We start from the raw sequence: 13,662 nt of genomic DNA, 5'->3' as shown, positions 1-13,662 counted from the left end.
GTATTTTTTTTAGTAGAGACGGGGTTTCACCGTGTTAGCCAGGATGGTCTTGATCTCCTGACCTCGTGGTCCACTTGTCTTGGCCTCCCAAAGTGCTGAGATTACAGGCTTGAGCCACCGCGCCTGGCCGTTTTTCTTTTTTTTTTTTGAGACTAAGTCTCACTCTGTCCCCCAGACTAGAGCGCAGTGGCATGATCTTGGCTCACTGCAACTTCCGCCTCCCGAGTTCAAGCAATTCTTCTGCCTCAGCCTCCTGAGTAGCTGAGACTACAGGCGCCTGCCACTATAACTGGCTAATTTTTGTATTTTTAATAGAGACAGGGTTTCGCCATGTTGGCCTGGCTGATCTTGAACTACTGACCTCCGGTGATCCTGAGTTCTGCCTCATCTTCCCAAAGTGCTGGGATTACAGGCATAAGCCACCGCACCCAGCCTGTTGTCACTCTTAATTTGAACTGAGCAGGTGGCACATTCCTTGCATGATAAGAGTATGTAGCAGGCATCTGTGTACATCCAGTTTCAAAGGAACCGAATTACTTTTTTTTTTTTTTTTTTTTTTGAGACCGAGTCTCGCTCTGTCGCCCAGGCTGGAGTGCAGTGGCTGGATCTCAGCTCACTGCAAGCTCCGCCTCCCGGGTTTATGCCATTCTCCTGCCTCAGCCTCCCGAGTAGCTGGGACTACAGGCGCCTGCCACCTCGCCCGGCTAGTTTTTTGTATCTTTTTTGTAGAGACGGGGTTTCACCATTTTCGCCAGGATGGTCTCGATCTCCTGACCTCGTGATCCGCCTGTCTCGGCCTCCGAAGGTGCTGGGATCTGAATTACCTTCTTGATCCCTATACATTTTTTTTTTTTTTGGTCTCAAGGTCAAGGAAACTGCTTGGCCCATAGGTTAGGAAGAGATAGTCTTGCAGGTACTTGATGAACTAGAAGGGTGATTCTCAGGCCTGTCTGTGAATTAGACTCACCGGGGGAGCTTAAACTGCTACAGGTCAGGCACTGTGACTCATGCCTGTAATCCCAGCAGTTTGGGAGACCAAGGTGGGAGAATCACTGGAGGCTGGAAGTTCAATACCAGCCTGGTCAATATACCAAGACCCCACTCTGCAGAAAATAAAAAAAAATTAGCCAGGTATGGTGGTGCGCACCTGTGGTCCCAGCTACTCACAAGGTTGAGTTAGAAGAATTGCTTGAGCCCGGGAGTTGGAGGCTGCAGTGAGTCCTGATGGCACCCCTGCATTCCATCCTGTGTGACAGAATGAGACCCTGTCTCAAAAAAACAAAAAAACTTCCTGACACCTAGGTTGTACCAGACCAATGAAACTGAGATTGCTGAGGTTGCACCCGGGTGTCAGTGTTTTTATTTTTTATTTATTTTTATCTTTTGAGATAGGGTCTCACTCTGTCACCCAGGCTGGAGTGCAGTGGCACGATCTTGACTCACTGCAGCCTCCACCTCCCGGGCTTAAACGATCCTGCCAACTCAGTCCCCCATGTAGCTGGGCCAGAGGCGTGCATCACCACACCTGCTAATGTCTTAGTGTTTTTAAAACTCACCACATGATAGTGTACAACCATGTTTGAGGGCCAGGGAGATTTGCTCCCCGGCCTCCAGGGCATATTTGGCAATATCTGGAGGCATTTTTGGTTGTTCCAACTGAGGGTGAGGGCGTGTAGTATGTGGAGGCCAGGAATGCTGCTAAACCTCCTACAGTGTACAAGACAGACCCCCAAAGAATTATCCAGCCCCAGATGTCAAGAATGCCAAGACTTAGAGACCCTGGCCCAGACCCTCGGTCCTTCAGTGGGATCTGGGACCAGCAGCATTGGCACAGCCTGGAAGCATGGTAGAAATGAAGAATCCCAGGCCACATCCCAGACCTGCAGGATCTGAAACAACTCCCCCCACCCCCTACCACTCCCCCCCAAAAAAACCCGGCTGCATGTGTGCACATTAAAGCATGTGAAGACCTGGTTTCGAGGACACCTAGGGTCCCTTGCCAGTTGATGAGTTCGAGGTTGGGAGGCAGCACCATGGATAAGAATGTGGGCTTTGAGATGACAACGGCATCCTGGGCATACAGATAGGTCAGGAGGGGAGGAGCAGAGATCTATGGCATTTCCGCCCCTGAAAGTCTCCTTCCTCTCCGTGGGCCTGGAGGGAGAGTCAGGCCTCTTCACCTGCCGCACTCACCCACCTTCCCTCTCCTTTGTCCCACAGGCCCTGGTGATCACCAATGCAGCCAGAAAATCCTCCACGGTCGGGGAGATCGTCAACCTCATGTCTGTGGACGCCCAGAGGTTCATGGACTTGGCCACATACATTAACATGATCTGGTCAGCCCCCCTGCAAGTCATCCTTGCTCTCTACCTCCTGTGGCTGGTGTGTGTTTGACGCCGTTCCCCTTTGCATGCAGGGAGGGACTTGTACGTGTGGGCAGCGGGCTGAGGGAGTGGGTGTTGGTGGTAATGGCATGTATAGCTCCCTGGCAGTTCCGGCTGTCGTTCATATTTTATTTTCCAGTCTGTTAACCGATTCCTCGGTATTTTGTTCCTTCCCTAAATTGTCAGGTTGATGTTCTCCTTGGTGGCTTGGCGTTTTCATTTTCTCTTCCCTTGACAGTGTCAGTAATTAACTACCCTACAGTGGACACATATTTCTCCCGTTGAATCCTCCCAAACACTTACCAGACTTACTTATTCACTAGTACCTAATTATGGTGGTCAAAATTCTCTCAATTGCAAGGGATAGACATCTATCTTAAAGTAGCCTAAGTAAATAAAGGAAACTTTGGGGCTGCATGTATCTCAGAAATCTGGGGACTAGCTTCAGGTGTGGATTGATCCAGGAGATCAGGCAATGTTGTCAGTATTCAGTTTCACTCACTCACTCATCATTTCCTAGCCCTCTTGTCCTCTGAGTTGACATCATTCTCAGTGGTACTTCCCCACATGGCTCCATAGCTTTGGGGTGATAACATCATGACAGATAAAGGTGCCAGAGAAAAGATAAGGCAGCATTTCTCTGCACAGCCAGAGTCAGTCTCAGAGAGCACTCTGATTGGCCTGGCTTGGTCCTGTTCACACCCCGAACCAAATCAGTGTGGCCCAGGAGGCAGAGTTCTCTGATTGGCCAGCCTGGGTCACATGTCCTCTCCCATGGCAGAAGAGATGTGATTGACAGTCCTTCCATGTGAGGAGGGAGAGTTCCCAAAATAAAATGATGATGAGCAAAGAGGCTCATAGCACAACACATGCCTTGTGCTTTGCCACTTCTGGGTCTTTGCCACCTGCCTTTCCTTCCTTCCTAATTGATGAAAGCCTGCTCATCCCTGCAGGCTGTAGCATGACACTACTTCCATTGATTTCCCCTGCCCTCTGAATTAGATGGACTTTCTCTTTTTTTTGAATTTTGAATCCCAATAACTTTAGTATAGGAAGTCGTCTAAGAATACTTTCTGGAGTAGTTTTTTTTTTTTTTTTTTTTTTTTTTTTTTTTGATATGGAGTCGTGCTCTGTCGCCTGGGCTGGAGTGCAGTGTGCCATCTCTGCTCACTGCAACCTCTGCCGCCCATGTTCAAGCAGTTCTCCTGCCTCAGTCTCCCGAGTAGTTGGGACTACAGGCCTATACCACCAAGCCCACTAATTTTTCTTTTTTTTTTTGTATTTTTAGTAGAGACGGAGTTTCACCATGTTGGCTAGGCTGATCTTGAACTCCTGGCCTCAGGTGATCTGCCCTCCGCGGTCTCCCAAAGTGTTGGAATTACAGGTGTGAGCCACCGTGTCCGGCCCACTTTCTGAAATAGATTTTTTTTTTTCATGCTCAGTGTACTGCCTCCTCTTTGACGGGTAACATGTTAGCTACTTGCAGACACACAGCAGCTGACTTTTGTGTCTTCTGTGGGTACAACCCCAGCAGGGCCTGGTGCATAATGGGCACAGCTCAAATTATTACCTGTTATTGAAAGAGAAGGGCTGAACGAAATGGCTCATGCCTGTGATCTGAACACTTTGGGAGGCCGAGGTGGGTGGATCATCTGAGGCCAGGAGACCATCCTGGCCAACATGGCAAAACCCTATCTCTATTAAAAATATAAACGTTAGCTGGTCATGGTGGTATATGCCTTTAATCTCAGCTACTTGGGTGGCCGAGGCAGGAGAGTGGCCTGAATCCGGGAGGCAGAGGTTGCATTGAGCTGAGATTGCACCACTACACTCCAGCTTGGGCAACAAAGCGAGATTCTGTCTCAAAAAAAAAAGAAAAAGGAAGAGGAAAAAATTACTGGTTTATTTGTCTGTAGTTTGCTTTTTTTATACATCTGTAGAGCAGAAGGCGAGTAAAGTGTTTCTATAATAAAACTCAGAAAAAAACACCAGAGTTTAATTATCTAATAGGCTGGGCACAGATATAGGTGGAATGTGCCTGTAATCCCAGCACTTTGGGAGGCTAAGGTGAAAGGATTGCTTGAAGTCGGGAGTTTGAGACCAGCCTGGGCAACATAGTGAGACCCTGTCTCTACAAAAAAAAAAAAAAAAAAAAAAAAAAAAAAAAAAATTAGCTGGTTGTGGTGGTGCCTACCCGTGGTCCCAGCTACCCTGGAGGCTGAGGCAGGAGGATTGCTTGAGCCTAGGAGTTCAGAGGCTGCAGTGAGCTAGGATCACACCACTGCACTCCTACCTGGGTGACAAGACAAGACCGTGTCTCTAGAAGAAAAAATAAAAATCTAAATAAATGTCTTTTCAAGCAGATGTCTTGGGGAATCTACTTTCGCAAAAGTGCTACTATGGGAAAAATATTTTTGGAACATTTCTTTTAGAATTGCCTTCAGGATTGGTTTATGAACCGTTAAGAAAATTGTCTAACATCACATCTTGTTTTAGATGGTAGTTGCTTGAGCTCAGCACTGTTGACACTTGGGACCAGACAGTTCTTTGTTGTGGGGGCTGTCTTGTTTTTTTGTTACTTTGTTTTTTCTTTTAAGGGACAGAGTCTTGCTCTGTTGCCCATGCTGGCGTACAGTGATTCGATCATAGCTCACTGAAGCCTTCGATTCCTGGTCTCAAGCAGTTTTCTCACTTTGTCCTCTCATCTAGCTGGGTGCCACAGGTTCACGCCACCATGCCTGGCTAAGTTCGTTATTTCTTTTTAGAAATGGGGTCTCGCTATGTTGCCCAGGCTGGTCTCGAACTTCCGCCCTCAAGCTGTCTTCCCACTTTGTCCTCCCAAAGTGATGGGATTACAGGTGTGAGTCTCTGCACCTGGCCACAAGGGTATACGTTAATACAGCAAAATTAGCAAAGAATTAAGGAACACATGGGGCAGTGTTCAAGGGAAGCCAGGCACAGGTTTCTAGGAGTCCCCAGCAGAGTCACACAGGTGCACTAATTCTCCGGCCATCGTTATGATGATGTGTGTGAAATGTTGCCAACCAGGGAAGCTTGGTAGGAGCCCAGTGCTTGGGGTTTTTTAGGGGCAGGTCACATAAGCACCCTTTGCTTGGCACGTACCAGAAGTCTAGACTCCCAGAGGGAAAGCAGTGTTCACCATAAACCATATTGTTTGTACAAACAGGTGAGGCACATTGAGCCACTCTTATCAATTCTGTTAATGGTGGAAGCCCTGCAAGTATGCAGACACTAGCCAAGGGCTAAACTTGTAAGCAGCCTTCAAGCAGGATAAGCAGTCAGGTGGTCATGTTCACACTTTTCTACTTACTACCTTATTACCTTTCTAAAAATCTAAGCTGGGCGTGGTGGCTCGCACCTGTAATCCCAGCTACTTGGGAGGCAGAGGTGGGAAGATCGCTTGAGCCCATGAGTTCAAGACCAGCTTGGGCAACATAGTGAGACCTTCTACAAAAAATTTTAAAAATAGCTGGGCATGGTGGTGTGACTGTAGTCACAGCTACTTGGGAGGCTGAGTTGGGAGGATCACTTGAGCCCCAGAGATCGAGACCGGTTTGAGTAACATAGACCTTGTCCCTACAAAAAAAAAAACAAAAACAAAAATTAGCTGGGCATGGTGGTGTGACTGTAGTCATAGCTACTTGGGAGGCTGAATTGGGAGGATTGCTGGAGCCCAGGAGTTGAAGACCAACCTGGGCAGTGTAGCAAGACCTAATGCTTACCTGTAGTCCCAGCTACTTTGGAGACTGAAGTAGGTGGATCACTGATGCAAATAGCCACTGTACTGCAGCCTGGGCAACATAGCGAAATCTCATCTCCTAAAAAAAAAAAAAGAAAGAAAAAAAATTAGAATTCTAAAGTTGTGATTTGCACAACTCATGTGGCCCCAAGGGCTTGGGAGAAAGGAGCATGGACTTGCTTATTCTTCAAGGGATTGGGAGGACCCAGAGAGATGCTCAGGAATGAAACCACAGGCTCTTAACACCCTATTGTGGGGTAAAAGTAACACACCTTGCCCTGAACTTGGTCGGCAGCATCCACGTGGGATTGATCAGCCGGAAAGCTGTTAAGGGCCCTGTTTTCTCCTGTCTTGTGAGTGATTAAGAGTCTCCTTTCCTTCCTTAGAACCTGGGCCCTCCCATCCTGGCTGGAGTGGCCGTGATGGTCCTCATGGTGCCCGTCAACGCTGTGATGGCATTGAAGACCAAGACCTACCAGGTAAGGCATGTGTCTCTGCAGGCCCCCAAGCCAGGCCCTAGGCAGGAGCCTCTCCATGCAGATTTTATCCAGTTCCTTCTGCTCAGTCCCTGGGGTTCTCAGCCTTGCCTGCCAATTGGAGTCACCTGGGGAGTCTCAACAAATGCTGATGCCCGGGCCCCGTATCTGGGATTCTGATTCAGTTATTGTGAGTGGGGTCTGGACATCAAGATGTACAGCTTCCCAGGTCATTATACTGGGCAGCCAAGCTTGAGAGCTCCTGACACATGGTTAGACCTTGTAGGCCGGTGACTGGAATCAGAAGGTCTGGGAGTCTCCGAGAATCTTTGTTTCCCATCGTCTTGTTTATTATGTGTGTGTATGCCTCAGCTTTCAAGAGTTGAGTGCAAATTACCCCCTACTTGTTTCCCCCTTATTAGCTCTTACCTGGTACCAGACATGGTGTTAATGTCTTTATTTGAATTAAAATAAGTAACTAATTTCTAAGATGGGGCCTTGCTCTGTTGCCCAGGCTGATCTCAAACTCCTGGGCTTAAGTGATCCTGTTGCCTCAGCCTCTCAAAGTGTTGGGGATTACAGGTGTGAACCACCATGCCCGGCTTTCAGGTTTTTATTTTTGGAGATATTTTGTATTTTAAAATGTTTAAATACACAAGTAATAGAGTGTGGTTTCTTATTATAAAAAAGTTCAAGCCGGGCTCACCCCTACAGTTTCAGCATTTTGGGAGGCCAAGGTGGGTGGATCGCCTGAGCTTAGGAATTCAAGACTAGCCTGGGAAACATGGTGAAACGCCGTCTCTACCGCAAATGGATAAGTTAGCTTTGTGTGGTGATGCATGCCTGTAGTCCCAGCTACTTGGGAGGCTGAAGCATGAGGATCACCTGAGCCCAGGAGGTCGAGGCTATAGTGAGCCGTGATTATGCCACTGCACTCCAGCCTGGGCAACAGAGTGAGACCCTGTCTCAAAAAAAAAAAAAGTTTAAATCTTACAAAGTACTTAAAAGGGGATACCCCCTTCCCTACTCTCTCAACCACTGCAAATATATAGAAGCAACTCCTTCTAGAACTTTCTATGTATGTATATACAGACCTGATTAATGATATAGTTAGGTTTGGTTTTTATATATGTGGGGTTTTTTTGTTTGTTGAGACAGAGTCTCACTTCGTTGCCCAGGCTGGAGTGCAATGGTGCAATCTTGGCTCAGTGCAACCTCTGCCTCCCGGGTTCAAGCAATTCTCCTGCCTCAGCCTCCCAAGCAGCTGGGATTACAGGTGCCCACCACCACACCCAGCTAATTTTTGTATTTTTAGTAGAGATGCGGCTTCACCACATTGGCCAGGCTGGTCTTGAACTCCTGACCTCAGGTGATCCACCTGCCTTGGCCTCCCAAAGTGCTGGGATTGCAGGCATGAGCCACCATGCCTGGCCATTATATATGTTTGTCTGTGTGTGTGTGTGAGAGATATTACCATATCTGTTTTTACCTAAATGGGCCTACATGGCAGCATGATTTTTGCCTTTTAGTGCCCTGCTTTGGGGCCTCTCTGTGCTATGCTGTATAGCTTCAATTCATTCTCCCGACCTGGTGCCTTTTGGTCCATAATGGAGATGGTGCAGTTTATTTCTCTGCTCTTCTGTTGATGGATAGTGATGGTGTGCTGTGGAATTTCAAATGGCAGCACTTGGCTGCACTGTTGGTACCACAGGGAGATGAGTTGCAGGACGTGGGCCCGTTGGAAGGAGAGGCCTCACGGGTTAGGGTTGGGTGCGATGGGTGAGGCAGGGGCTTTAGGGTCGAGTCACCCTTCAGTCTCTGATATGCAGGATTCCCTGAGTGACTCGACTCTGAACCCACTTCAGTCCCTGGCCTCGAGATCATGTAGCTTAAATTGTTCCCATCTGTGACCCGGGGATGACTGTAGCGCTCAATGATAGAGTTCTTGTGAATGTTAAGTGTCTGAATACATGTAAAATACTTAGAAAAGTTGCTGGTATACACAGAATGCTGGTGGTATTAAAAATATTTAACAACTGCACTGCACAAGTATCCACTTTTTGGAACCAGTGCTAGCCAGTACAGAAACATTTCACTATTTTAACAACCATGGGCCAGGCACAGGGGTTCATATCTGTAATCCCAGCTCTTTGGGAGGCTGAGACAGGAGGATGGCTTGTGGCCAGGAGTGCAAGACCAGCCTGGGCAACATAGCAAGATGCCGTCTGTACAAAAAAATACAAAAATGACCTAGGTGTGGTGGCATGTGTCTGTGGTCTCAGCTACTAAGGAGGCTGAAGTGGGAAGATTGCTTGAGCCCAGGAATTCAAGGCTGCAGTGAGCTATGATCGTGCCACTGCACTCCAGCCTGGATGCCAGAGTGAGATGCTCTTCCCCCAAAAAAGGAGAACTGGGCTGACAAGAAATAAGAAAACAGGTTGGGTGTGGTGGTTCATATCTGTAATCCCAGCACTCTGGGAGGCTGAGGTCGGTGGATCACTTGAAGTCAGGAGTTCGAGACCAGTCTGGCCAACATGGTGAAGCCCCATCTCTACTAAAAATAGAAAAATTAGCCAGGTGTGGTGGCAGGCATTTATAGTCCCAGCTACTCAGGAGACGAAGGTAGGAGAATCTCTTTAACCCGGGAGGCAGAGGTTGCAGTGAGCCCAGATCATGCTACTGTACTCCAGCCTGGGCGACAGAGCGAGACTGTCTCACAAAAAAAAAAAAAGAAAAAATAAGAAAACAGAGAAGAAAAACACCGCCACCATGTCTCCTATGTTTGGGTCAGCAGAATAGGGACTGAATCCGTTCTTTTCTGGACACTTGAAGGGTTTTTCTTGCCTCTATTTCTGGATTCTAAATTGAGTGTGTTTCTCCAGTGTCTAACCTAACATGATTTGAAGGGTTTTTTTTTCTTGATCGCGGGGTCCTTTGGTGTGGTCTTGGGACTCAAGAGTAGGACTCATAGGGATTACAGGGCCAGCTCTCCCACCCTCAGGAGGCCTGTTTTTAATAGACGGTGATGTTGAGGCCCAGTAAGGTGGCTCACACCTGTAATCCCAGCATAGGAGTTTGAGACCAGCCTGGGCAGCATGCTGAAACCCCATCTCTATTGAAAAGAAAAAATCAATATGAAAAACATTCACATGTCAAAGCATATAATAAAATTTATGAAAAAGAATAGCTGGTGATGTTGAGTGATGGTCTGATCCCAGGGTCACCCCAGATGTGTTGACTGCCTTTCTCTTCCAAGGTGGCCCACATGAAGAGCAAAGACAATCGGATCAAGCTGATGAATGAAATTCTCAATGGGATCAAGGTGCTAAAGCTTTATGCCTGGGAGCTGGCGTTCAAGGACAAGGTGCTGGCCATCAGGCAGGAGGAGCTGAAGGTGCTGAAGAAGTCTGCCTACCTGGCAGCCGTGGGCACCTTCACCTGGGTCTGCACACCCTTCCTGGTGAGTGAAGCCACATTTTTCCTGGCCCTCATTATTTGATGTTTTATTTTGTCTGCATACTTGAATATTTTTAAAAGGTCACTATGTCGCCCAGGTGCAGTGGCTCATACCTGTAATCCCAGCACCCTGGGAGGCCAAAGCAGGTGGATCACCTGAGGTCAGGAGTTCAAGAACAGCCTGGCCAACATGGTGAAACCTAGTCTCTACTAAAAATACAAAAAATTAGCCAGGAGTGGGGACGCATGCCTATTGTCACAGCTACTCGGGAGGCTGAGGCAAGAGAATTGCTTCAACCTGGAGGCGACGGTTGCAGGGGGCCAAGATCACGCCACTGCACTCCAGCCTGAGTGACAGCGAGACCTTGTCTTAAAAAAAAAAAAAAGGTAACTATGTCAGCAAGGCCTTCCCTAAACACTTGCCTTAAACATTTGCCATCTTCTCCATTCTGCTTTATTTTATTCACATTTAGCAGCTTCTTAGCCAACCTGTTGAGGAATTGTTTGTTATCTGTTCACTGTGATATAGGCAGCTTGTGCCAGGATGTAAACCAGTGCCCTCTGCTTGCTGTGTTTTGCTGTGTTAAGATAGCCTTGCAAGAAACAAAGTGTGAGCTGAGCCAAATGGCACGCTTGATGCCATAGTTGATCTACATTATGGTGCTGCCTCCTTATTTTGTCAGCAACTGGTCACAAAGTGTGGATTGTCAGTGTCCCGTGGGCCACATGTCAAGTGGCATGGTCTAAACACACTCTAAAATTTACTTATTTTGGTCTGGGTGCGGTGGCTCATGCCTGTAATCCCAGCACTTTGGGAGCCGAGGTGGGTCACTTGAGGCTAGGAACTTGAGACTAGCCTGGTCAACCTGGCGAAACCCCGTCTCTGCTTAAAAAAAAAAAAAAAAAATTAGCTGGGCATGGTGGTATATGCCTATATTCCCAGCTACTCAGGAGGCTGAGACATGAGAATCCCTTGAACCTGGGCGGCAGAGGTTGCAGTGAGCCGATATTGAGCCATGGCACTCCAGCCTGGGCAACAGAGCAAGACCCTGTCTCAAAAAAAGTAAAAAAAAAAAGTTAAAAAAAAAATTCAAATAGACTTATTTTATTGTCTGCCTTTCCCCACTAGGATGTCAGCTCCAGATGGGCATTTTTGTCTTTTCTGTTGACTGCTATATCCTCAGTATGTAAAATAGTGCATAGCAGGTGCTGAACAAATATTTGTCATCCATTGTAATAAAAAAAAAAAGAAAATACAGAAAGATGTAAAATGAGAAGTGTATTGTCCTCTCTTCCATCAGTTCCTCTCCTCCAAAGTGACAGTTTTGTGTATGCTTTTAGAAAAAAATGGACAAGCATCTAGGTGTTTAAATATTTTGACAGATTTAAATGGAATCATACTGTACATAGTGTTCTCTTTTGTGTAGTTAATAATATATAGTCTTGGTTCATTCATTCTGATCTGCTTCATTTTAGTTTATTTTTTGGAGGAGGGGAGTTTTGAACTGGGGTCTCGCTCTGTCCCCCAGGCTGGAGTACAGGGGTGAGATCGTAGCTCACTGCAGCCTTGAACTCCTGGGCCCAAGCAATCCTCCTGCTTTGGCTTCCGAAGTAGCTGGGACGTCAGGTGCACTGCTGTCATGCCCGGCTTGCTTCATTTGTGTTCATGATGGATGCTTGTCTCATGTGTGGATGTGCCCTGCTGGAATTACCCTTTTTCCCGTTCCTTGCAAAAACAGGTTGTTCTCTGTGTTTTTTTGCTATTATGATCCATGCTCCACTGAAAGTTCTGGCACCTGTCCTGGGGTATGGTAACGGGTCTATCCCTGCCTAGCTGGCTTTGAAGAGTTTAAAGACATCAGTGCAACTTACCATTTTGCAAAGTTGGCTGCAAATCAGGAGACCGCATAGAGATGGACTATGGAAATCCCCTTTTAAGCACAGTTAAAAACAGTTAATGGTGAAGGATGACTTCAGATCATGCCCCGTGTTTGTTTTTTCTTTCTGTCTTTTTATTAACGGTGTGATTCTTTCTGTAATGTCGTGCTCATTACAACTATTCCTTCTTGGTCAGGTTGGCAAATTGTATGTTTTTCTGGCAAGTTTCTGTGAAGTGGAGTTAAACATGTTTATGAATATGGAGCTTTTCTGTAAAACTACCACCTGCTTCATCTTAGCTGGGTTGCAGGTGGAATGTCTAAGGAAGCTCCAGCTGTTGCAGCATTTGCAAAAGCGTGTCCATGCTGACACTGAGCTGTTTTGCATTTGCAAAAGCGTGTCCATGCTGACACTGAGTTTTCTTAGTCTTGCCTTACATCTGTCCGGGTCTGGAACTGCAGGAGAGATGGTGTTCAAATTTAAGCCTGCATCAGAATCACCTGGAGAGCTTGTTACTATGTTTTATTTATCTGTCTATCGAGATGAAGTCCCACTCTGTCACCCAGGCTTGATTGCTGTGGCACAGTCTTGGCTGACTGTAACCTCTGCCTCCCGGGTTCAAGCTGTTCTTCCACCCCAGCCTCCGAGTAGCTGGGCTTACAGGCATGCGACATCACGCTCGGCTAATTTTTAAAATATCTTTAGTACAGATGGTGTTTCACCATGTTGGCCAGGCTGGTCTCGAACTCCTGACGTCAGGTGATCCACCCGCCTTGGCCTCCCAAAGTGCTGGGATTACAGGCGTGAGCCACTGTGCTGGCTTGTTACTATAAAACTCAGCTTTCTGGGCCCCACCCAGATTTTCAGTTTTAGCAGGTCTGGGTGGGGCCTGAGTATTTGCATTTCTGACATATCCCTCGGTGCTGCTGCTGCTGGTTCAGGTCGACATGTAGAGACACTGGAGTGGATCCTCACTACCTATAGTGTGATCCATGGACCAGCAGCCATGGCATCAGCTGGTGCTTGTTAACAGTGCAGACCTCAGCCCACATCCACTGAAACTGAATCGGTGTTGTAACTAGTTTTCCAGGTGGTGTATATGCACATTGAAGTTCGAGAGAGACTGACAGAAAGTAGGAGTAAAGAAACTTTTTCTGTCAATACTTTTGGAATTCCGGGCCATACAGTCTCTGTCACAAATACCAGTCTCTTCCAGCGTAGTGCAAAAGCAGCCTTAGATAATACGGAAACCGACGGGTGTGGCCATGTTCCTGTAAAAATATATTTGGAGACACCAATATTTGAATTTTATAGAATTTGCATGTGTCATGTAATATTCTTTTAATTTTTTTTTTAGCTTTTAAAAAATATGAAATCTGGCTGGGTGCAGGGACTTATGCCTGTAATCTCAGCACTTTGGGGAACCGAGGCGGGTGGGTTGCTTGAGGCTGGGAGACTGAGACCAGCCTGGCCAACATGGTGAAACCCCATCTGTGCTAAAAATACAAAAATTAGCTGGAAGTGGTGGTGCTCACCTGTGGTCACAGCTACTCAGGAAGCTGAGGCAAGAGGATTGCTTCAACCCAGAAGGCAGAAATTGTAGTGAGCCAAGATCATGCCACTGTACTCCTGGCTGGACAACAGAGTGAGACCCTTTCCTTCGCCCGCCACCTCTCCCCTCCCCCCCACCCAAAAAAAAAAAGCCGGG

At 47.1% G+C, this 13,662-nt stretch overlaps 1 protein-coding gene across 3 annotated transcripts in view; it reads left to right on the top strand.

The window, feature by feature from the left end:
* The window catches only part of ABCC1 (ATP binding cassette subfamily C member 1 (ABCC1 blood group)), a 195,477-nt gene that overhangs the window by 95,872 nt on the left and 85,943 nt on the right, over window positions 1-13,662 (top strand). For all 3 annotated transcript variants that reach the window (XM_017871711.1, XM_017871712.1, XM_017871713.1), the window contains 3 exons: window positions 2,221-2,382; window positions 6,531-6,623; window positions 9,877-10,080. In XM_017871711.1, coding sequence (XP_017727200.1) covers window positions 2,221-2,382; window positions 6,531-6,623; window positions 9,877-10,080 — 459 coding nt within the window. The remainder of the gene's footprint in view (window positions 1-2,220; window positions 2,383-6,530; window positions 6,624-9,876; window positions 10,081-13,662) is intronic.

This window comes from Rhinopithecus bieti, unplaced genomic scaffold, assembly GCF_001698545.2.
Source record: "Rhinopithecus bieti isolate Rb0 unplaced genomic scaffold, ASM169854v2 scaffold_6876, whole genome shotgun sequence".
Lineage (NCBI taxonomy): Eukaryota > Metazoa > Chordata > Mammalia > Primates > Cercopithecidae > Rhinopithecus > Rhinopithecus bieti.
Note: the sequence above shows the minus strand (reverse complement) of the source record. Positions and strands in the feature narration are given on the sequence as shown.